Source organism: Pristis pectinata, chromosome 5 (genome assembly GCF_009764475.1).
Source record: "Pristis pectinata isolate sPriPec2 chromosome 5, sPriPec2.1.pri, whole genome shotgun sequence".
NCBI classification, from domain to species: Eukaryota; Metazoa; Chordata; class Chondrichthyes; order Rhinopristiformes; family Pristidae; genus Pristis; species Pristis pectinata.
In genome coordinates this window covers 73,943,079-73,969,675 of record NC_067409.1, presented here as the reverse complement: position 1 = coordinate 73,969,675, position 26,597 = coordinate 73,943,079, and the positions used below count along the sequence as shown (strand labels likewise).

Below are 26,597 nucleotides of genomic sequence, written 5' to 3'. Positions count from 1 at the left end.
GCTCCTAGCTTTATTCCATGTAAATTAATAATTTTTTAAAACAAACTGGAATTCTTTTCATAGTAAAAATTTAGGACTTTGAAGGACGATTCAAGCATATAACTTTTAAGGAAGGTGTTTGGCCATGTTTTGTCTTTCAAAACAATTAAAAGCAGTACAACATGAAAAAACATATAATTAATATATTAAGTTATCGACAGAAATCAACCAACATTTTTAATGTCTTAAAAATATATATATATATTACAGTGGCAGGTGAGCACCCTATCAAAAGTGCATGCATTTTATAAAAGGATTTTTAAATATATTACATTTCTTTATCCTATATACTTGTTTGATCTTGGTGTACAAAGGCAGGAATAAACGTATGCAATTCATTAGTTCATTAGACCATGAGGAACACACTTTCAAACTGTTGTTACCCTCATTACCACTTCAGCAGAACTGTTGTCATCATACTCCTCATCTTGGGGTCTGAATCGGGTGAGCAAATGTAACAAAGTGTAGCTGCAGTGAAATGGTTCAGACATTAACCTGGTGGAGCCAACAGGCCTCCGTGTTCTGAACTGATTCAGAGATGACCAAAGGGTCTGATTGACTGAGCTTTCAGCATGGTTGCTGTTTACTTCTAAGTCTTTTGCTTTATCGTAATTTAACACGGTCCAGTGCAGATTAACAGCTCTCCAGCGTTTAAACACTCGATAAATTGCTGCTCCTTCATGAATGATCAGTCCTGTGGAAACAGTATCAGATTAGCAAAGCAAATGTGATCAAAGATCCTCCTTACATTATGTACATGTCATGGGTCTCCATTAATAATTTTGTCAGAGGGAGTAGCCTGTTTCCTGTTAGAGGACACCCCATACCCTCAACTTTTACAAGAGCTGTACGACACATCCTGGGTTACTGTAATTTAATTAGGAATTGAGCAGACTGCAGAAACTGAATCTGCAATCTTTTATTATTGTATCTAATCAGAATTTTTGATGTACTGGTTCCAATCACTTTCTCACTAAATATAAGGCTACTTAACAACTTATCAACATTATTCTATGGATTAGATTCTGCAAGTCACTGGGCATGCACAATATTAAATATCAATGTGACCTTTTAAGTGGCATGTAAAAGGATTCATATTGTTAATATCAAAATTAAAATATTTGATTTCTAAACTACAACATTTATAATATACAGTATATGTGTGTGTATATATATATATATTTATTTATATATATATATATATATATATATAATTTTTAGTCAGCAGAAATTTTATTTTTAAAAATTTAACAGCATAAAATAGTACTTAAGTTACTGGTTACAGAGGCTAAAAGGAAAAGTGCTAAATAACACCATGAATAGAACTGGGTAAAATTAATTTATATGCTTTATTGCTATATGGACTGTACATGTGTGGCTAAAATTTATAGGGACCGGTAAAAGTAGCTTCAAATTAATGAATATGGATTCTGTGCATGGAGTCCAGCATCTAAAAATTTCTGCAAATTAGGAGGCCACAGCAGAGCTAAAGGATTCTACCACTAATGAAAAGAATCTTATATGTTTGAGTAAGATCACTCCTCATTCTTCTAAACTCCAAAGTACATAGTCCCAACCTGTTTAGCCTCTCTTGATAGAATCCTCTCATCACAGGAATTAGCCTGATGAATCTTCTTTTACTGCCTCCAGTGTTACCATACCCTTTCTTAGGCTAGTGGTCTGGAACAACACATATCCCCAGTTAAATTGTTCCTTTATAGCTTTAATACAGGCATCTATCCAACAATGTGCAAACTATTGCTATGCTAGAAATCTGAATAAGACAAAGAAACAGAAAATGCTGGGGATTTGGTCAGGCAACATCTGTGGAGAGAAAACCACAGTTAATATTTCAGGTAAATTAGCTTTCATTAGAACTAAGAAAAGGTCAAAGTTGCAGAGAAAGTGGGGAGGGACAGAGAGATCAAAAGAGAAGATCTGTGAAAAGGTGGAGATCTGAGAGGCAGTGTTGATAGTGCTGGCTGAGAAATGGCGGAAAACCTGGTGAATAACAAAAGGTATGCCTGGAGGAGACATAAATAAGAGAAGATGAATGACATCTTAAGATATCTGAAGAGGAAAGAGGGAGAAAGAATGCATGTGGGAAGTGTGAAATGCAAGACTGAAAAGTCTGATTGTCTGAAGTTGCTGAATTCAATGTTGAGATCTGAAGGCTATAATGTGTCTTATTTGAAGGTGAGGTGCCGTGCATTGTGCATAACTTCATTGAAACAGCGTACATACAGAAGTACAGAAGCAAACCGGAGCAGCAGTAGGTCACTTGGCTCTTGGATAGATGGGTGACTGCCAGCAGGAACGGGCAGGTAGTGTTGGAGTCTCCTGTAGCTGTTCACTTCTCTGACAAGTACACTATTACCAAACTTCAGTTTCACTTCCACTACGTTTTTACCCATCCTTTGATCAACCATATTCTCTTATAATTAGGGGGAGGGAAGTACCACTCAAGGACAAAAGGGGGAATTTATGCCTGGAGCCAGAGGAAATGGGCGAGGTATTAAATGAGTACTTCAAAATCAGTATTCACCAAGGAGAAGGACATGGAGGATAGTGAGGTCAGGGAGGGGGGGGGGGGGGGGGTGATGATATTCTAGGCCATGTTGATATCAAGAAGAGGAGGTTTTGGGTCTCTTGAGGAACATTAAGGTGGATAAGTCCCCAAGGCATGATGGGATTTATTCCAGGTTATTGAGGGAGGCAAGAGAGGAAGTTGCTCGAGGTTTGACAGAGCTTTCACCTCTTCCATTCCACCTATCCAGGGACCCAAACAGGGAATCTAAACACAGATTGGGTGATCACTTTGTGGAGCACCTGAAGCTTTAATTCACCATTCAACTCCTACCTGGACCTCTGTCTCTGGCCTCCTACACTGTCACAACAAGGCCCAATATAAGCTTGAGGAACAACACCTCAGCTTTTGTCTGGGAACATTGCAGCCAACACCAATAACGAATTCTCCAACTTTAGATAACTAGCTCTTTCTGTCTGTTTGTATCAGGGCCAGCCATTTGTGCCTGCCGTCCCTCTCTTTATTTTTCTTTTGGTTGTACATTCTGGCCTGCTCAGCACATCCCTGTAGGCCAGACTATACAACATTACCCAGACTTTTCAACTTTTGCCTCCACAGATGATGCTTGACCTGCTGAGTGATTTCAGTGTTCTGTTTTTTGGTCCAGATTTCAATATTTCCAAGGATTTTTGGCTGACCTATTTCTAAACTCTAACCCCTTTGCAATAAAGGCCAATATGCCATCTGCCCTCCTAACTCCTTTCTCTACTTTCTGCTAATTTTGCGTGATTAATGTTTTCCTTTTCATAGAAATGATTCACGTAGTGCACAAAAACATGATGCAATGTTATCCAGTTTCTAGTCACTATTATCCAACAGGAACCATGCAGTTGAGATTTCTGAGAAACTATCATTTTCTACTTTTACCTTGCTGGATAACCAATTCCATGAGAACTTTCCCTTCCAATAACCGGTGGCTTTTTCCATGGCTTAGATTCTTTAGATACCATGAGATAAGTGAATGGCTTATATCATTACAAGCAGATTACTGGCAATTCCAAACTTCTACTTTTAATCAATCTGCAATAATTCCTATGTAAAACTGTGTTTAATATGCTCATATAAATATTATTGGCCCCGATTTTCCTGTAAAATGCTGGCAGTTCCAAGTGGAACTGCTGGCATTTTCTTGCGTAACTGTAAGGAAGTTTGGGACTAACAACGGAACATGGCAGTAGAACTCGAACTTGCTGCAGCTTCCCAGCATTTATGATGCAGAATCTGCCTGCTGAACAGCAAGTCCATTCAATGGAGTTGAATGGCAGCAATGAAAAGAGGCAAGTTTTAGATCATTTACATCTTTTTGCATTGAGTTAACCTAAATGTTTTAGTGCTTTTGTTGTGAAATGCTTTTTAAATAATTTTTAGTATTATAAAATATATTTAGTAGTCGATTATTTTTAATAGTTTTAGAATGCTTGTGAATGACAGAGATACAATCACAAAACTCTGAAAGTTTGGGTGTTTGACAGGCATTCAAGCCAGGAAGGTGTGGTTTAGATAAGATAAGATAAGATAAGATAAGATAAGATAAGATAAGATAAGATAAGATAAGATAAGATAAGATAAGATAAGATCTTTATTAGCCACATGTACATCGAAACACACAGTGAAATACATCTTTTGCGTTGTGATTTTGGGGGGCAGCCCGCAAGTGTCGCCACGCTTCCTGCGCCAACATAGCATGCCCATAACTTCCTAACCCGTACGTCTTTGGAATGTGGGAGGAAACGGGAGCACCTGGAGGAAACCCACACAGACACGGGGAGAACGTACAAGCTCCTTACAGACAGTGGCCGGATTTGAACCCAGGTTGCTGGCGCTGTAAAGCATTATGCTAACCACTATGCTATCGTGCCTGCCTTTAGTCAACTATCAAAGATTTTTTCAGCATTCTGCTGGTGGTTTTATCTGGTAACATGACAGGAAGACCCTGAGGGACTTGATGACAAGGTTGACCTTCATTTTATTGAGGAAGATGCTGCAAGAAGATTTGCTGAAGGCAAGAGCAGACCAGAGCGAGTGGAGAACTTGCTGTTGGCGGGAAATTTTGGGGCATCATTTAGTCAGCAGGACAGGAATCCTGTGGCATCAATTTAATTGCATAAAATAAATGTTTTTTAATATCCTTCTAATTTATAGCTAAGCTGATGACCTTCTGCCTTTCTCTCCCCTGATGTTCCATGTTCCAGATGCAAATACATTTTGCAGAATGCATACTGATCTTAATTATGCTTTTCTAAAGGGAATTTAAAAAATAGCCAATAAGGGCTGTGCTAACGCAAAGCATCACTGCCCATTAATCTGAATTCTTTCTCTTTCCCATAATCAGCAAGCCAGTAACTAATAAATTAAACCAGCAAAGTGTTGGATTAGCGGATGAATGCTATTAAACTTTAGTGACATTTTGCTCTCTGCTATTTTTATGCAGAATTTAGTTTCATCAGTGATAGTTCATAGACTTCAACATGCTGGCAAAAATATGCATTCAGTTCTCTTGCATTCAACCTACCTATGCAAACAAGGTCCATAAAGCCATACATCCCATAGCAGATCTGAAATAAAATGTCTCTTCTCTGCCAGACTGCAGCAGGACTGAAGGCTGACCATAAAAGCCAGGTCACACTTGCTATCAGGAAAAGGCAACCAAGGATCACTGCTATGATTTGAACCTTCTCAACCAAGGTCACTGTGATAGGTTCCCACTACAGGAAGAAAAGAAAGCATATTAAATTAAAACAGAGAGTATCATCAAATAAAACTTAGTCTTTTTTAAGCAATACATGTGCTATAAGTTACCATCTGCAAAAAATCAGATGCAACTTTACATTTGCAACAAATAATTATATGTATATAGTTAGCACAATTCTGTAATACAGATATGGCAAACACTCTCCCCACACAAGTACTGTACCACAAATTACTGTCAACCACTTCCTCCTCCCACAGGTCTCAATTCCTGATTCTAACTGCCAATCTCACTCAATATTTCTCCATTGGCCTGGATTTTGAAATCAGCCAGGAGTTGACAACACTGCCAACCTTGTTAATAAAAAAGATTTCCTTTACCTTTGGTGATCCTCCCACTGTGAATTTAGAGAAAATGATCAACAGAGAAGGGCAGGGTGCGATTAAGTAGGGCAAAAAGTAGGGATTATATAGTAGGAGCTAGGAAGTTAGTAGAACTCCCATTGTGTGATCTTGTGAACGAGATTGATCTTGCTGGATGTGGAGAACCACAACATATCCACAACACATCAATGACCATGTAGACGAATGTAAGGTTAGAATATACAAAAATAAAAAAGTATGTGCAGTATTAAATTTTACGTAATTACATCCAATTATCTCCCATCTTGTAAACTGGATTCACCTGAAGAATAAACTTATTTCCTCCACCTTCTATGTAATGCACTCAGAAATCAATCGGTACTTAATTCAAAGTTATTGCAAGTGTATCTTCATATCTTGATTTCCTTATACCTTTGCGAATTTTACTCTGAAGTAAAGATTTCCTTCTCTTTTCCCTTAAATACACTACTTCACAATTACCAAACTTCAGTTTCACTTCCACTACATTTTTACCCATCCTTTGATCAACCAATATTCTCTTGTAATTCCATGCATTTTTCTCAGAGTTTCCTATTTTCCTTAATTTGGTTTTGTTACCCTCCCTCCAGGCCCAAGGCTATATATTGAGACGAGATCATGAGAGCACAACCCTCAGTATACATTGCCAATCTGAGAAACATCATTCCTGAAATTCGACAGGTGCTTTCCTGGTCTTCCAAAATAACTTTGACATTTGGCAGAATCTCTAGAGAAAATTTGTTGGCATCCTATCATCTGTGGGAACAAGCTATAATTTACAACAGTACATACATGACAATATTACATTTAATAGGTAAATGACCACATTTCAAAGTGCAGTGCAAGTTCCTGTTCTCTGGATAACTCCAGAATATGTGCTACATTTACTTGTGTATTGTTTTACCTGCAGGCAGCACTACCTGCAGGGGTTTTCAAAGTAATGTACTCCATTTATGCTGCTCAAAGTTGTTAGCTTGGCTTAATGTCAGCCCCTCCCATCCCTTTACAGACTTTCTGTTGCCACTTGTTGTTACTGCATCAGCGCTCTTCCAGTCACCCATGTCTCTGCCTGCCCATATTTATCCCTGCTGCATTTCTGCCTTGCAAGCTTCATCCACTATGACTTCACCAGGCTATAGAGATTTACAGAGATTTTACTAATACCCTGCTAAATATTCAGCAAAAAACTAGAAAGACCCCCAAGGAAAATTTGGTTGAAACAATCTGGGGTCTCCTTTTCACCTCTGATCATATCTTATAATAATCAGTTATCTTCTAACATCATAGAAACTTGCCCGCATTTGCCACATATCTATGTAGTAAGCACAAATTTCCCTTTGCAGTTCTGCCATTGTTAACTTGCCCACCTAAGCTGTCCTGATCTTGATAGCAGCAAGGTTGTCTGGTGGTGGGCCAGAACAAACCCCACCCATGAAACAGCAGAAAAAGACTAACAACTAGAAAACCACAATGGTATTCAGAATATTGAAGAAATATTAAGTATCAAAATATAAAGTTCAACAAAAACTGAAGGGCATAAATCACTAAAGAATACTTCTTCATCTGGACTGATGAAGGGTCCCGACCCAAATGTTGACTATTTCCCCCCACAGATGCTGCCTGGCCTGCTGAGTTCCTCTACTTTAAAAGAAAGTTGTATATTATGCAGAATTCATGTCTTCTGTGACGATGAATGCTGCCACTATTGGCCAACCCCTCATGTTCCTGGTAATCAATGCTGATCAGAAACTTGTGTGGACAGGCACTTAATTTCTGCAACAGAAAGAGTATGTCTGAGGCTGGATATTTTGAGTTCATAAAGATTTTCCATCATCTACAAGACACTTCTCAGGGTTGCTGAAAAATGTACCCTGCTTGCTTTGTTGAGTGCAACTCCAAACCCAATAAAAAATGTTGTCAACTCCCCTCCACAAGTGAAGCTCCAAGCTTGAGTTTGTTCAACATAAACCAGCATGCCTGATCGCCACCCCATCAACTGCCTGGCAGGACTGTGACAGCCCAGTGCACCATTCACAAAATGGATGGCAGAAACTTAACCTCAGCAGTGCTATAAAAAGCCACAACTTCAACACCAGAAGGACAAGGACAGCAATCACCTGCTTACTCTATTCTTGCAAGGTAACCAATTCTAGGTCACACTTCACCCTTATATGGAGTTACATATTGCTGTTCCTCCGTGGTCTTTTATAGAACTACCTGCACTGTGGGAGTTCCTTCACGATAAGCAGGAAGGTCGCTCTTTACCACCCTGTATGGCAATAAGGGATTAGTCAAATACACTGACCACACTGCAACATTCACAGCAGTGGTTAAAAATACAGTAGATTCCCAATTCTCGTTACCTTCCCCATACTGATCACCTCCAATATTCACCCAAGCACAAATCTTGAAAACAAGAAACAAGGAAAGCAAATGCTAAACATTTTTATACATCCAGTCACTAGTCCTTAGTGCTCATTTTCCATTTGCCTTTGCCAGCCCTGCTACTTCCATGCAATGCTACCTGTGACTACAGCCAAGCTGTTCAGTGACTGCTCCCTTCTACTGGAGGAGGGCTTAGATGCCTATTCAGCGCAGCATTGCTCAGCTCTGTGGCTCAATCACCTCTGTTTGGTTTGCGTTATCAACCAACAGCAGTTTGGGCAAGCTGGCTCATGGACAAGAGTGAAGACACCATCAGAGTAGCAGTGAAAATTCATGAATCCTGTCAAGCTGACAAACCGCAATAGATTTGTAGTCAACTGTGCCAACACCATCCCAAGACAGGACCTCTGTATTTCCTATAATTTGCTGGAGAATTGATTGCTAAAGAGTTGTAACATCTTCAAAGCCCCTGCCAATATGACAGAAATACTGAGCTTCCAATGTAGTGGCTAGCTTCTGCCTTATTGCAATGGAAATTGAAATGTTAGCTGTCATATACTGACCAGCGATTGGGCCCACAGTTGTTGACATGGGATGGGCCACTACCTTCATACTGAAAAGGATAGGTTTGAGGTTCTGTGCAAAGCCTTATACAAGGTTAGAGCTGGACTCTCAGAACATTTCATGTAGACTTTCAGTCAAACCTGACTGCACTTCAGGCACCTCAACACTCATGTACATCTCCTTTCATCTTTAGCATCATGGTCCTCATCTGAGACCTCCATTTCAGAACTAGTGTGAGATCTTGCCTTCCTCTGAGGTGCCGACACTTGAGCTACCATATCTCGATTATATGGGTAGAGGCCACGTGTGCCTGATGATTCACCATGTGCCGATCATGTATCTAAGTTATACACTATTGTGAATGGAGTGGCAGCATTTGAATTAGCATTGTGAACATCAGGTGCAGTGGTGTGTTGCCACTTTCTTCGCTGTCTTGCTGGTCAGCAGCCTGCACCTGGTAAAGGAGAGTTCACCCAGAAAAGGGAAGGCACAAGCTTATAGAACCACAGCCTCACAACACCAGAGATTCAGTTTCAATCCTGACCGGGTGCTGTCTGTGTGCAGTTTGCGTTTTCTCCCTGTGACTGTGTAGGTTTCTTCTGGGTGCTCCAGCTTCTTCCAATATGCCAAAGATATGCTGGTTGGTAGGTTAAGTGACCACTGCAAATTTCCCCCAAAGTATTGGTGAGTGGTAGAATCTGGGGGGAGTTGATGAGAATATGGGGAGAATTTAAAAATGGTATTAAAGTAGGATCAATGCAAATGGGTGGTTGATGGTCAGCATTGACTCAATGGGCTAAAGGGCCTGTTTCCATGCTGTATCTCTCTATGACTCTATAAAGGGTATGGATATGTGAGGAGAGGGCAAGGAAGAAGAGCTTAAGCCACCTGGATCTTGCAAAGAAGAGATTGTAGGATGATGGGGAAAGTGGGATGGGGTGGAAAAGATATGACCATACCTCCATCTTCCATAGTTAAATGACTGAAACTGTAAACAAACTGTGAAATACAGTGAAGGCTAGTGAATTGGTGGATCACTTGAATGTCAGAAAGGAGCGGTGATTTATAGAAATTGTCGGTAGCCAAGTGATGGAGATGTAAGGTGTGGGCTAATGGGCCTACTGGGGAAGTTGTTGGTAGATGGGATTTGTTGGTGTTTGTGGTTTTCAACACGTGGTAATTAAAACACTACGATTACTTCACTCAAAATCCAACAAAACACTGCGGGCAACTACCAGTTAAATTAGGTCTTTGCTGCAGGCCATAATCTGAGACTACAGATTGATGCCAATGTCTCAGATTTTGCCTTCATTTTATTTGCATCCCATCCCATCAGGTTGGTTATGGTTAGAATGAGCTCATGCCTGAGCAAGGAACTGGATCTGCTGCAACTTGCCTACCACCTCAACGGGTCTACAGTGGACGCAATCTCATTGGCTCTCCACTCTGGAGCACCTAGACAACAGCAAAACATATGTCAGGCTGCTGTTTATCGATTACAGCTCAGCGTTCAACACCATCATCCCCTCAGTATTATTCATCAAGCTTCTAAACCTGGGCCTGTACCTCCCTCTGCAACTGGATCCTTGACTTCCTCATCGGGAGACCACAGTCAGTACGGATCAGTGACAGCATCTCCTTCTCACTGATAATCAACACAGGTGTATTTCAAGGATATGTGCTTGGCCCACTGCTCTACTCTCTCTACACATGACTATGTGGCTAAGCACAGTTCAAACGCCATCTATAAATTCACAGATTACACCACTGTTGTTAGTAAAATCTCAGATGGCGACAAAGAAGCGTACAGGAGCGAGGCTGTTGGGTGGTATCGAAACAACAACCTCACACTCAACGTCAGCAAGACCAAGGAATTGATTGTGGACTTCAATAAGGGGAAGTCAGGAGAACACACACCAGTCTACATTGAGGGGTCAGTGGTGGAAAGGGTGAGCAGCTTTAAATTCCTGGGCATCAATATCTCAGAGGATCTGTCCTGGGCCCAATACATTGATGCAATCACAAAGAAGGCACGGCAATGGCTCTACTTCTTAAGGAGTTTGGTGACATACCAAATCTCATCAGACTCTAGCAAACTTCTATAGATGTATGGTGGAAAGCATTCTGACTGGTTGCATCACAGCTTGCTATGGAGGCTCCAATGCACAGTATAGTAAGAGGCTGCAGATGGTTGTAAACTCCACCTGCTCCATCACAGGCACAAACCTCCCCACCATTGAGGACATCTTGCCTCTGTCTTACTTCCCCTCACCTATTCTCTCTTCATCCCAACTCCTTCTCCCCGTCCCTTCGTGATTTGCTGTACCATCTTGAGATCATCTGTTAGGTCTGAGATCCAACAGAATACTCAAAGCCATGTGTGAATAATTAGTTGCTTTTATCTCCACTCCCCCTAGACAATCTGCCAAGGAATGCCAAGGGAATGTTGACAAAGTATAATCACTGGAATATTTGTATTCTTATCAGCTAATGTCAATATAAAAATTTTAAAACAATATATAACAATATGCAAGTACCATATATATCATCATGATCTCCAAGTCAGAGAGAGATACAGCACAGAACTATGCCCTTCAGCCCATCGAGTCCATGGCACCATTAACCACCCATTTTACACCAATCCTACTTTAATCCTATTTTGTAATTCTCCCCACATTCACAACAACTCCACCCAGATTCCACCACATACCTACACTCCAGAGGCAATTTACAGAGGCCAATTAACCTGCCAACCTGAATGTTTTTGAGTTGTGGGAGGAAACCCAGGCAATCACAGGGAGAACATGCAAACTCCACACAGACAGAACCAGAGGTCAGGATTGAACCTGGGCCTCCGGAGCTGGGAGGCAGTAGCTCTACTAGCTGCACCTTCCAGTGCTGCTTTCCCTTTCTTCCCCCACCACCCCCACCCCCATGCCCACACACTGACTGATGCTTGCCTGTACATTCATCCCTTGTCAGCAGTACCATTAATGGCACTGCATTGTGCCCTGCTGCTGAATTTTGCTTACTGTCCATTGACTTCAATGGAATTGAAGTTTTGGAAGCAGAATACAATATGCTTCCACTATATTATGTTATATTCAGTGTGAGTAACTAGGGATGAATTTCTAGGCATGTAACTGTCTTTACCCTTTCCATCAGCTCTAACACCATCTTTCCCTTAACTTGTAATCTCACTCCAACCTCTTCCATCCCATCGAACCCATTTCACCCATAGTGCCGAACTTCCATCTGATTTCTTTTGACCACCAGCACTGAGGTTCTCCCTTGGTACTGGTCAAGTTATTCCTTGTTTTCTCAATCAGAATATTCAAAGATTAGTTCTCTGTCTGCAAAGTCTCCAGGAATGATTTGGTTATCTTAGAGTATGAATTGGAAAATGCCTACAGTTGAGCACACTGGATATGATACACAACTGTAAAGGATTTTGGGACATATCCCATAGTTCTCAAAGAAGTTCTGACATATCCACCACATATATCTGACTCCATGAAGGTTGGAATCATATTCCAGCGTGGCACATGCACAACTGATGGTGTCTGTAACCATTACATTAAGAAATAATCCACAACAATAAGGCTGAAGAATGCTAAAAATGGGCTTGGCAATGTTTACAACCATGTTTAAATCAGGATACAAACATATTGAGTCTCCAGAGATTGAATACCCCCATTCTTTATGCTGTAGGGCTGTGGCAGTGGCAGTAGAAATGAAGGAAATACTCTAGTGGAGTGTAATTTTTTTAGCAAGTGGCTGCTTATTGAAGGATGCCTTTGTACAAGAAATTGCCTTCTGCACATTCAAGTTTTACTCTTCAAATAACTTTGTGTCCTTTATTCCAAAGATTTGCCTACCGCATCTTCTTCTGTGAGATCACACCACTGAGGATGAAGGTGGGATGACTTGTTAGGAAGTTGAGGACTACTGAAAGGTGTACAAGGACAAAAAGAATAAAAGGAAAATGGTTATACAGATGTGAAATGTCATTATGGATGTGCTGAATATATCAAATTGCTTAAAAGTCTTGTAAAGCAAATCATTGAAGTTCACCTCACAAAGTTGAGGCTGTAATGTGTGAAGTGCTTAAGATAACCCTGCAAAAAAGAGAAGAACTCACCAGAATCAGTCAAGTTAGAAGGGGGATGTTTGGGCTGGCTTCATCGTCATTCTGGTCTCAGTCTGCGGTCCTGATTGGGCCTTTCACGATGAGTTTTTTTTCTTGGATGTATTTTTTTTATTTTTCCACTGGCTAAATAGTAGAAATTGTCTTGAATACAATTTTACAACTGTCTGGAGTTGTACTAATTTTACATAACTTGTTATATTTGCAGCAACCCAGCTCTAATGTGAGGTTTTAGTTCTCCCATTGTTATTCTCAATATCTGCAGCAAGATGTGAGTAAACTCCAGTTTCCTCCTTATCTGTATTCAAGGACTTTTTTTGTTTTGCACTGGTCAAATGGGTCTCAAATGTACATTTTTTTACTAAGTGAATTCTTATTGACAGGTTTCTTTCCTCCCATTGACACAATAGAGCACATGCTGCTGTCGTCATAGTGGGCTCAGTGGCGAAAACAATGGGGTTTGGTCTTCATTTTCTTCCCAGCCCCCTTTTTAAATTGGTGGAAAATCTGATCTTTGTAAAAGAGGTTTTCTCCACTTTTGCATAACTTGGCAGATGAAAAGACAGCAAATACAGCATTTTGATTAAAACAAGAGAAATAAGATTTTTGTTTAAAAGTTGTAAACAGACAGAAATGTGACAATTCTTCAAGGACTACTTGCAAATCAACAACTACAATTATAACAATGGTGTATGCTGATGGTTTATATCTGATGGCTAATAACTTGAACAAAGTTTGAATTTCCATCCATTATTTCAAGATCCAGTAAATTGTTTTATAATTAGTCTTTTTTCAACAAAAGCTGTTGATTTTCTCAGCCTTCTGTATCTACAACATGGACTTTTGGTTGCTCAGCGTTGAATGAAGAGTGTGATCCTGAGGAAGAACGGTGTTCCAGCAGCCTGCATCTCAGGAACTATCAGACTCTTTGACTTTTCCCACCAGCTTCAACACAGCAAGAAACTCACAGCTCTTCCCAGCTCGGGTCCGACTTAAAATGCCATCAGCATCTTAATGACACTAGAGTATATTGACTACTACAGAGTTGTGGTTGCAAAGTAACTTAGTTTGAGAACTAAATATTCCTGGATACTTAGCCTCTAGAAAGGACAGGCAAAATGTAAAAAAGGAGAGGTAGCCACTGAATATGAAGGCAAAGAATCTTAGCAAAGAAACAGAAGTAGTATCAGATTGGGTGGAACTAAGAAACAGCAAATGGCAGCAAGCAATATTGGGAATTGTCCATAGCCTCCAAACAAAAGTGGTAATGTAGGTCATTTTATAAATAAGGAAATTTACAGGAAAGTGCAAGATGAGTAATATAATAATCATGAATTTGTCCTCTGCTACTCCACACACTGGTGTAACTGGGTGGTAAGAGAATCAGGGTGGAGTTGATGGACACGTAAGGGAAAAGTGGATACAGGGAAATAGGTGGGATAATATTTTTGCTCCAAGAGCTAGCATAGACTTGATGGGCCAAATGGCCTCCTATGTTGTTAGTAAATTTAAGATACATCTCAAAAAAGTGAATTATGAAGACTTGAGGCATAACATGACAACAGTACTTTGAGAAATTACATTAAAACTCTGATATTAAACAAGCAAATGGTTAACATTTAAAGAATTAATACATAGTACACAACAAGTATATAAACCTTAAGGCATAACTATCCAACAGGAAAAATGGTCCAAGCAGAGCTAACAAGTTAAACACAGCATGAGATCAAAGAGAAGCGTGTAAAATGTTGCCAAAAAAAATAAAACAGTAGAAGTTCTGATGATTGGGAACATCTTAGAATTCAGCAAAGGAGGCCAAAGTCATTGATAAGGAAAGGGAAATTAGAATACAAGAGTGAAAAAAAGCACACTTTGAAAGCATTTGTATGTATGTAAAAAGGAACAGATTAGCAAAAGTTATTGTGCCTTCCATGGAGACTGAGATAAATTATATTGAGGAACAAAGAAACAACAGAGAGGTTAAACGATATTTTGTGTTGGTCTACAAAAAATTCTCAGAAACATTGGACATATCTGTAACAAATGGAGAGCTTAAAGAAGTGAGCATTAGTAACAACAAAATAATACAGAGAAATGAATGGGACTGCAAGCTAATAAATCTTCAGCACCCAATGATTATACCCCAAGATTTTGAAAGAGGTTGCAACTGAAACAGTAGATGCACTGGTTAGCATGTTCTAAAATTTCACAGATTCTGGAAACGTTCCCACAGATTGTAGACAGCAAATGTAACCCCACTATTTAAGAAAGGGAGAAGAGAGAAAACAGAACCTCGTATCAGTTAGCCTAACGTCAATAGTAGGAAAAAATGCTAGAATCAAACAGGGCACTCAGAAAATAACAACAGGATTGGACAGTCGACATGGATTTATGAAAGAAAAATCAAATTTGAGAAATTTGTTAGTTTTTTGGAAATAACCAGGAGATAAAGAGGAAAGAGATGTGACACATTTGACCTTACATACCTTTATTTAATAATCTCTTGGATGACACCATATCAAAGTCAGTCCACACAGATGGAGATAATATGTAGTGGCATGCCTGTAGGATTGGCTAATGGACAGAAAACAGAGAATAGGAATAAACAAGCCATGATTTAGGTTGGGAGGCTGTGACTAATGGGGAGTCACGGGGACTTGAGCTGGGGCACTAGTTGTTCAAGATCTATATAAATGATTTGGATGAGGGACAGAGTTATAAATCGATGTTTGCCAATGATACATAATTGGGTGCCTGTGCAGGTTAAAAGGAAGATACACAGGCTAGGTGAATGGGCAAGGACATGCTAGATAAAATATACTGTGGAAAAATATGGCATCTACTTTCATAGAAAAATAGAAATGTGCAGGTATAGCAAACAATTAGGAATGTTGAGCTTTATTGCAAGAAGAGTGGAGACACCTTCCTGAAATTATAGAGGGTTCTACTGAGGCTGCACTTGGAATCTGTGCACAGGTCTTGCCCCCACCCCCACCTTGCGATATACTAGCGAAGCAACTAATGTAAGGAAGACTCACCACATTCATTCCTGGAAATGGAGGGGATGGGTAGGAATTGTCCTATGAGAAGAATTAAAAAGACTGGGCCTATGCTTTCTAGAGTAAGATGATTGTAAAACTTTTATACAGCTTGACAGGGTCAGTGCAGGGATGATGTTTCCCTTGAATGGGGTATCTAGAAAAAGGGATCAGCCATTCAGGAATGAAATCAGAAGAAATTTCTTCATCCAGACAGTATCAAATCTTTGGAAATCTTCACCCAAGGGGGCTGCAGAGACTTGGTCACTGAGTAATGTCAAAGCAGAGATCAACAGATTTTTGAATATCAAGGGAATCAAGTTACATGGCATAAGCACGGTAAAGTGGCAGAGCCAAAAGATTAGTCATTGTCATTGAATAGCAGAGCTGGAACGAGAATCTGCTTCTACTTCTTTTATTCTTTTAAGCATTTATGCATAGGAGGGTTCCCATACAAATCCAATAGGCACCTCATCTCCATCAAAGCTGGTGCTGTTAAAATCAAAGGTTGGTAGGGTAAACACTGGAAATGAAGCCTTCATTTCAGTTGCTCTTCTACTTCATATCCTTTCCAGCAGAATAATTAAGTTTCCCCTGAATATGCTGCATTCCACTCTCATTCTTTCTCCATTTCCCAGAAAATCTGTCATTAAGGAAATAGATTTATGAAAAGCACCTGGTCTCTCGAAGGCTCCTGTCAATACCAAGAATACCAAGAAGTATGCAATATGTTGCAGTACCTCTCAATACCAAGAAGATTGATTAAGTACAAGCTTGCTCTTATTAAAGCTTCCTTATACATAAAGATGAGTGAAGTTGAAACACCAGACTGACAATAACCAATAAACCCTTGATCTCTCAGTGCTGATAACAGCATGCAGACTTAGGATGTGATTCTTTCAGAACAATATCGAGACGCAACAACTATTAGGTCAAGCTACCTGTTGTGTCATTATTGTCCACTCTGACCATTTCTGATATCCTCCCGCACTGGCAACTAAAATGATACTTTCAGCCAATTTCCTCCTTTGGTGAACATCCTGACTCCTTCCACAGTCTGCTTCTCATTCAGTCCTTCCACAACTATGGCATCAAAACCATGGTATTCACCTGTGCAAAGTATGGAACTTTGGAAATGGCGATCCAATGTACTCCCCAAGACCTTTGAGGATTTGTACCCATCAGCACACTATTGTGAAGGTTGAATATGGTACCATTCAAGATTCCAGGAATGTTTAGGGTGGCAACTTTGTCCTGGATAGTATTGAGCTTCTTGAAAGTTGTTGGGGCTGCATTTGAGTCATGGGAATTTTGTGGCATTGCCCCAGATCCATGGCGACTTGCTCCTGACTTGCTCCCAGTGTTCACTCATTCCATCTATGACCATAAATCTGAGGATCCTGGCTCTATCCAACTGAACTTCCCTCACACCGCCGCATAGCAGTCCAAAACAACATGCATCCATGTACAGTTTATGGTCAGATGCCTTTAAGAACACAAGCCTGATGTTAATTAGCATGGTCCACGGGCATAAATATCCATTTACTAACAGTGGCTTACCACAGCTAAGATAAAATAGGTAATATTAAGTGCTAGCTATGAAAAATGCATATGAGTACTTGTACTAGGGTCAAAATAAATTGGGTGCCAGCAACACTGGGATAAACAAATGTGGGTTACAAGCATTGCACCAGTTTACCATTAGAATTTATAGCCACCACACTCCCACAATTAAATTTCCAGTGGCAAGCACATTGTTGTGCAGTAGTTATCACTTATGTTACCACAGCTGCACTTTTTCTTTTCGGCATTTATGGTATGGAGCATGTGGGCAAGTATTCCAAATACACTTCATTGCAATGCCAAGCCTATTAGTAAGGACTGCACCAGTGCAGTTTGTGAAGGAGCAGGTATTTCTGACTGTGCCTACGGATCACACACATATCTGCGTGCGTGGAAACTAGAAGTTGCTGTATGGTTTACACCATTATCAAGATGAAAGCTGTTATATTCAAATGTCAAATCCAGCAAAGAAAATGTAAAATAAGAGGAAAATACAGAATGGATTAAGATAGAAAAAAGAGAAAATAAAACAAAATTCTTATTTTTTTTAAATTCTGCAACAGTAACTCAAGACTGAAGGACTGAGACCATACATTTAAATTTTCAGAGAGATAATTTAGCAGTGATTGAGACTTACTGCACTATTAAAAAGGGTACTTATTCTAGGTAACCTTGTCTAATGAGTTCAATTTCATAATACCATGGCTTTAGAGCAACTTCAAGTTGATCAACTGCAACATATTGCATTTATTTAGCAATTTTAACTTGGTTTAATGACCCAAGATATTTCACAGAACATCAGCAAAATTTTACACATATGAGGGTGAAAATGTGGTAGGAGACCAAAAGTTTAGCAAAGGTTTTAAGGAATGCCTTAGACAGGCTGAGATGCTTAAGGAGGAAATTCTAGAACTGAGCCTTCGAGGTGAAAGACATGTCCACCAATAGTAGAGCAAATAAATTTAGTAATGGACAGGAGGGCAGAAGTAAAGGAATGAAAATACCTCCAGGGGTTGCAAGGCCAATGGGGGTGATATAGAATGTAGGAGAGAAACCAAAAAGAAATCTCAAAACAAATATCAGAACTTCAAAGCCAATTGCTCACCTGAGAACCAATCTACAGCGACAAGCAATGAATGATGGCTGGACAGTTAAGAGTTAACAAGCTGACAGGAGCATATTCCAATGAGATTAAGTTTATGAAAGGCAAAAGTTGGGAGGTTGGCTAAAGGTACATTAGAATAGTTAATTCTAAGATAATAAAGGCATGGATGAGGATTTCAACAGCAGGAGCTGAGGCAGAGTCAGGTGAAATGACAGATGTAGAAGTAGTCTTGACGATGTTGCAGATTTATGTTCAGAAGCTCATCTCTGAGACAATGATAATAACAAGATTGTAAATAGCATGTTTCATCTTCAAAAAGTTGCCAGGGAAAAACTGGAGTGCAATGTGGATTGGAGTCCGCAGTGGGATCAAGAACCACAGCTTTGATCTTCAAAACAAACATATGGAGTTGCAACTGAATGATGAATCCCTGTACTAGTTACCATAATCACACAGTTTTTGGAGGAGCAGGACATCTCAACACCACAAATTATTTCAGATGCATGCATGGTCATCAGGTGTCACTATCTAATTTTCACGTTAATTTTTAATCACTAAGTCTGATCCAGTGACCTACAGATCTCAGGAACTAGCTTCATTGGTGTATTTTAATCCACCAGGCTTCTATTTTATCAGTACTGATACAAGGTTTAATTATTTTTCTAAGCGTCAGATAGAAATAAAGGGCTGGCTTTGCTGTATAATTAAAGTTCCTCTGCTATACCATTTAATTTCACCATCTGGAACTTGATACATGTTCTGTACATTTTCATGTTTGTTGAGGCATCCATATTCCCACGCTACTAAATTGGTTATGCATATGGTGTTGTTGAGACATCTTTAATAGCCCTGTGGATTGAGCACCACAAAACAAAATTCATCATTTTATATCTCATGAAGAAGGTAAAACCCTGTACACACATTACATTCATGATCACTTGAAATGAAATGTTCAGTTACAATTACTCAAAGTTTGACATCAGCAGCTTTGGTTAAAATTGAAATATGATATATTATTGGATTTATTGCATCACTTATTTAAAGTGAAAACCAGAACAGTGAGGATACTAGAAGTCAAAGTCATATTTATTTTACCCATTCAAATGAATGATTAAATGTATAGATGCAGAAAGAGAGACTCTGACAGAGATTGGGTGAATTCTCAGAGATTATGAAAATTTTATGTTCATAAAATTTCTACTAGTACCAAACAAAGTAGAATCACATTGCATTCTTTACTTTCATATTCTATACAATGCTATTTTATATTCAAAATAGCTACAATTACCATGAGCTTAACTGAGCCATCATTGAACAGTGAAGTACTTAAACACATATTTATCACGTTAGAGTACTGTAGCAAACTGGTTATATTACTCAACCAATAATCCAGAAGCTGGTCTAATGAACCGATGAAACAAATTCAAATCCTAACATAGTAGCTGGGGAGTTTGCCAGCATAGGTTGTAATAGAAATCATTAGGACCGTCAACCATTAAGAAAAAATAATCGTAAGTTAATCAGTTTTAATCATACTGTTGAATGAAAATAGGATTACAATCTCTTGCCTATTAAACAATTGAATGCCTTGCTGTCTCATGCTCTGTCACTCTCTTCTGTTCTCCCTTTCTCAAAACTCATTTGACTAGTTACAATACTGCTACCCATTCTTTGACTGGGGTGAAGTGGTTTACTTCAGTTCTGAATATGACTTTATCCTAATTTTAATTAGGAATCTCATTTTAATAACAATACATTCCTTTGCCTCGGACTGGACAACTGAAGCACAACCTTGGTGATGGGTGGGATACATAACAGCAGAAAATCAAACAAGTTTTCATTAACTCATGTTAACAAAGTTAGCAGTTTAACATGGTGGAGTTTAGGACTATACAGAATCCTTTGTTTCAAATATTGAACAGTATTTAGAACCTAGGTGTGGTTGAAACTCACAACACTTGGCTGTCCGCAGGAATCAGGATGGAGGAATGGGTAATGTGATTGTTTATATTTTTAATGTGATTTCTTTTATATCAACAGACATGAATAAAGCATTAAAATTAACATTTTGATTAACATTTACAAATAAATGCATCTGTTAACTGCAATAAATTGATAATCCCAGTAACAATAAATCTACCAGACTGGCATTGAAAACCTGTCTGGTTCATTACTTTTCTTTAAGGAATGAAATCTTCTGTCATTACCTTATCTGGCCTATTTGCCTCTTCGGAATAATGGCAAGGTAATGACTTTTAACTCTGCTCTAAAATAGCTTTGCATGTCACTTGTTCCAAGGGCAATTAGGATGCCAGAGAATATTGCATTCCATGAATGACTAACATACACTAAAAAATACCTTGGCTGAATTAAAGGGCCATGAATAATTGTTCTGCTCAGACCTTACTGTAAACAGAACAGAATGCATTTGTTTGAGGTTTTGTAAACATCTAATGCAGTACTTGCAGGCTTGTTCTTAATATTTGGGATAGCTCATTTTTGTCAGCTAGCTCAGCAATATCATCACATGAACCCTTACGATAAAGTTTGCTTGACATTAATGGGGTTCTAACATAACTAACAAGTGAATGGAAAATGTATTACCGTGACATACCCTCCTTGACATTAGGCTTCCTGATCCAGTGCACAGAAATTTCAACCAATGGATCGGAATGGACTTTATTAATGAAGGTATTTTGTATGATGACTCTTTACCTGGCATGGTCTTTTCATTCTTATTGCTACCACATGGTATCTGTAACAGCAAATCTCACAGCTCCATGACCCTCTTTCACTAATCCATTTCAAAAGGCATGGCTGATGGGAGTAGCGTACTGAGCCATCACATCGGCAGGGACTTAGCAATTCACCCTTGGAGGTACAAAAGGAAAACAAAGTTTACTGAAGGTGTAACAAATTACAATATGGTTAACATCAGCCAGTATAAATAGTACAGATGACCACATAGACAAAACATATCCTCAGATTTCATTTTTTTCTCAAAGTGTGCTTTAGAACATGTTTTGTGGATAATGTTTGTGTCACTTTCATTGCATACTTTTGTACCCACCTAGTTTTAAAGACTGGTAGAAAGCAAACAGTTAAATCCTTTTAATTGACATACAAGTGTGAAGTACCTTTTTAGCTTAAACACAAAAGCTGTAAGTGCTAGGAATCTACAATAATAACAGAAAATGCTGCAAATACTCTGTAGGCCAGGGAGAATGTGCAGAGACAGAAACAGAATTGATATTTCTAGTCAACAAGGTTTCACCAGAACTGTTCTGATGAAAGCTATCCACCCAAAATATTGTCTCTGTTTCTGTCTCAACATAATGCCGTCTGACCTGATGAGTATGTCCAGTGTTTTTGATTTTATTTTACATTTTTTTGTTTTAGAGAATAGAGGACTGCAGTCTTGTGATCATTGTGGGGTATGGGTTTAGTTATTTATAGTTGATTAACCATACACGAGGGAATAATTTTCCAGCTAGTCATTTGTATTCTTTTACATGCTGAATTCCTGACCTCAACCAAGTGTTAATCTTACAAACAGAAAATAGAAATAAAATCACAACTATGCAACATTCTTTATAAATCAGGCAACTTCCTTGCTAAAAGTGAACTTACCCTGAAAATCAGGAGTGTGCACAACACCCCAATGCACACTTTTCTGCTTAAATGCATACTGTGCATTCTCTGTGTCTCTCTAAAAGGAGTTATTTAAATTACTATGCACACTCCTGCTGAAAAGTTAACAATCAACTATTTGCAATTGGCTTCATAAGATCACCGTCAAACTTCATGGAATCCCAGATACATTAGGTACTTGCTATGGGGCATTTCTGGGGTTGTGGAATATCTGCAATACACATAAAGTAATTGACCTGAAAATCCACATCAAAAAGTTAAATAGTCCTATTTCTTATTTGTTCAGTCCTTTAACTATTCCATAACCATTGTAGTCCTCAGTGAATTGATGTGTTTGAATAAAATCTCTATGTTGGGTCCTGCTGGCTGTTTGTTCTCAATATATCCTAAAATTCACTTACATAGTTACTCTGTCACATCATATTCTGTCTGGGTAGACTACAACCCGAAGGCATGAACACTGAGTACTCCAATTTTGGGTAAACTGCCCCCCCACCCCCATCCCTTTTCTCTGTCCTCCTGATCTACCCAGTTTCTCCTACACCCACCCAGCACTCCATCACCCTATTCTTTCTCTTCCTCTGCCCACTCCATCTGCCCATCACCCACACCCTCCCCCTACTGTTCCCATCTGCCCTCCCCACCTCCCTTATTTGATTCCACCTTCCTTTCCTATCAGTGTCTTCCATCTGCAGCCCTTTGTCACCTCCACCTATCACTTCCATCTTCCCTCCTCCACCTGCCCATCACCTCTCCTCACCTGAATCCATCTATCACCTGCCAGCTCTTGCTCCACCCCTTCCCCTCACCTCTTTATACCGGCTATCTCCCATCTATCTTTCAGTCCAGATGAAGGGTCTCAACCTGAAACATTGACTGTCCATTTCCCTCCACAGATGTGTCCTGACTCAGTGAGTTCCTCCAGCTTCTTGTTTGTTACTCTGTGACCATACTGTCTACAATCACAGCTTATTCAGTTTTCCATATGATTGCACATTTGTTCCCTTACTCATAATTTACCAATCAAGAATTGTTTTCTTCCTCTGAATTTTGAACACATTGATCTATTCAGATCATACTGCCTTATTATACTTAGGCAGTCACTTTTTTGATTTTGTACGATTGTAGCATATACTTTATTGGCTAGAAATTAATATTGCACAACCTTGTGAGCTACACTGGTGAATTTTGTGTGCAAGTTGCAGTTACAATAAACATGATACTTATGCAGCCAGCAAGACTGCACCCAACTTTTCCACATTCAAAACATAATAGAAGGTGCAGGATGTTTACTGGACAGAGTGCACACAGACAACATCCATCAGAGTCCAATGCATCAGCATCACCAGTGAAATAACATCACGTTTGTCTGATTAAAGATTTTACCTCCCTGGTTAATTAAACTTCCTCCTTATTGTAGCATCATTGCTTCTGCATTTTATTTCTAATCTAACAACATTTTTCTCCCCCCCCCCCCATGTGATCTATAAAATGCTCCTAATGAAGTATCATCTCCTTTCTTATTCCCAATAGATTCTGCTTTAACATTGCTAAATTGCCTTGATTTTTTCCGGTTCTAACTTTCTTGATAACCAAAGATTTCCAGCTTCTAGTTTTGTTCAAGCTCAGACTGATGCATCTCTTAATATTATCCACGATATTACGATTGAAATACAAATGCAGCGTGAGCCTTAATAAGTACAAAGTGAACACAGCACAGAAATTATTAAATACATGTAATTGAGCGATGTTGAGCCCGATGTGATTTGAGGATCTGCCTTTCCATTGGTTAGTTATCATTATCTGTTAGAATAATATCAATATTTTTCAGATAAGCGCAGCATCAGCGTAATAATCTAACCACGATTCCCTTGCAGATATCTGAAAATGGCTAAAATTGATCCCAGGTAAGTGTAGATTTCTTTGCTGACGGAAAGGCTGGCCTTGCTTGCTGTGTAGCCTCCCAAGACTTTTCGCTGAGCTTAAGAAGGAGCCAACCCTTGCAGGTTGCGTGCGATTAGCCGCTTGAAAAAGGATGGGGAAATGAACCGGCGGCGCTGACCAGGGTGCTGAAAGCGATCTTCGAGCCGCACCGTGCGTCCAGCCACACAGGGGTGTCAGAGACGGCCAATATGTTAAAATGCAACATCTCCCGACTGTTGCATAAGTTTATAGAAACATATATAAAACAAATGCAATGCTCGGGTGCAGGGGGCAGCCCATTCATTGGTAATTTTATGAATGAAGGTGCATTTTGGGCGGGAAGTGTCACCTTGCAAGCCGATGCAGCCTGCGGGATGTGCACCGCTGACTGATTTAACAGGGACGGCGTGGGGCGCGGATTGCGGAGTGTCCTCCTCCCGGTGCCCCTTACCTGCTCGGAGCCCTGGAAGCAGATCCTGCAGGTAGGGGTGATACCCCCGTTGCGCCAGCTGCCGTTGCTGCTGCACACCGACTCGGCGTCGTTGGCGGCCGTGCCTGGTTGCTCGCAGGTCCGCTCCTCCTCCCAGTCCAGCCCGCCGCGCTCCCTCGCTTCCCCGCCGCCCGCTCCCTCCTTCTCCTCCGCCTCCTCCTGCTCGGGGCCGGCCACCCGAGACCCTCCGTCGAGAGCGCCCCCGTCCGGGCTCGGGTTCGGGCTCCGGGCGGCGGACGGCGCTGCCGGCGGCGGCGGCGGCCCGCTGCCGCTTCTCTCTTCCCGCTCCTGCTGCAGTTGGAGCGGCAGTCGCTGGCTCATGGCGTCGGGGGCCGGTGGGGACCCCGGGGCCTTAGCAGAGTGGGGGAGGGGGGGGGGTGGGATAGGTTAGTCAGAGGCGCGAGCAGGAGGAAGGCGGGGCCCCGGGCCGTCCCTCACGGAGAGCCGGCAGGCTGCGGCCGGCCGGTGGGCGGGGGGAAGCGGGCGGCGGTTGGAGCGGACAGTTTCGCCTCGCCCGGAAACCCCCGGTTCAGATCATCACAGCCGCGGCGCGCGCGGAGGGGTCCGCGTCACACTGGCGCCTCGCGCTCCGGAACCCGCCGCCCGGGGCTCGAGCGGCGATTCAGCGCGAGCCCGGCCACCATTGTTTCGTCACAAGCGGAGCGGGCGGGGGGAGACTGGGCTCGCGAGACCCGCCGCCCGCGGGGCCGCTTCAGCCCCGACTCGCTCATCCCCCCCCCCCTCTATACACCCCCATCTTCATCATGCCCTGCCTCCTCTATACCCCCAGATCATACCTGTCTTTCCTCCCCTTTACTTCCCAATAACCCTCATTCTCCCCTCCCATCTCTGACCCCATAACACCCTCTTCTAACCCCCAGATCCTCATAACCTCCTCCTGTCTCCTCTCCCGATTCTCAATATCCACCTCCCCAATTCTTTCCCCAGTTCCTCCTATCTCGCTCTCCCCATAATTCCCTTTATCCTCATAATCACTCTCCCTACCTTCTTTCCTCAGTTCTTCATAACTTGCTCTCCCCATAACCTCCAGATCCTCATAACTCCCTTCCCTGCCCCTACTAACCACAAACCAACCTTTGTGCCCTTGTCCCAATGACAGCTTCCTTGCCTAGGCACCTTCCTCTCAACTCCCCAATATTTCCACCAAGCCCCCATCCCACACTCCCCAACATGCTTCATCCTTCCTGTCCTCTAACCACCCCACTATCCTTCCTTTGTTAATAGATTCCATATTACTCCTGAAGAGTGGGATGTTCCCAATTTCAGCTTCATCTTCTATTCTGCACTAATGATATGCCTCAGCTCAGCATAGTTAATTGTATGCTCAATTTTCTATGCCTTCAAACCCGTCTGAGTAACCTAACTAGCTGTACAAAATTTAATTCAACCCAGGCAACCAATGCTAAACATCAATATTTATTGCAACACTGGAAAGCTATGCAAATCAAACTGGACTAAGAAAATTGTGTTTGATCACTAGAACTGAACTAGCACAATAATGTGGTGTGTATTCCTGCTGTATTCTGAACAGCCAGCTCCAGTTAAAGTCATTGGAACTGAATGTCAACAGAAAAGTACAATAGATGCCACCTGTTTACCATTAGTGACCAATTTTAAAAAGCAATAACTTGCATTTATACAGTACTTTTAGATGCATGCAAACAGGAAATATGAGGATGAAACCCTTTTAGTCCCTCCTTTGCTTGGCCATTCGGTAAGATCATGACTGATCTGATCTTGGCCTTGGCTCCATTTTCTTGCCCATTGCCCCCTAACCTTTGATTCTCCTGTAATGAAAAATGTGTCTTTGTTGGTGTTGAATCTATTCAATGATGCAGCCTTCTTATTTCTCTGGGGGTAGAGAATTCCTCATCTCCATCTGGAATGGACAACTCCTTAATCTGAAATGATGCCTCCCGTCCATCCCCACCCCCACAGCCCAGCTCTTCATTCCCCAATAAGGGGAAGCATCCACTATGTCACCCCTTTCGCAA

The 26,597-nt window shown here is 40.8% G+C and overlaps 1 protein-coding gene across 1 annotated transcript; it reads right to left on the bottom strand.

Annotated features, from left to right (window-relative positions):
• Nucleotides 1-274: 274 nt before the first annotated feature.
• Nucleotides 275-24,903, bottom strand: LOC127570978 (E3 ubiquitin-protein ligase MARCHF11-like). Its single transcript, XM_052016947.1, has 4 exons — nucleotides 24,544-24,903; nucleotides 21,234-21,389; nucleotides 5,139-5,331; nucleotides 275-733 (listed from the first exon to the last, which is right to left on the bottom strand). Exons 1-4 carry the CDS (start codon nucleotides 24,901-24,903, stop codon nucleotides 408-410), a joined length of 1,035 nt encoding a protein of 344 aa, XP_051872907.1. The 3' UTR covers nucleotides 275-407.
• Nucleotides 24,904-26,597: the final 1,694 nt, after the last annotated feature.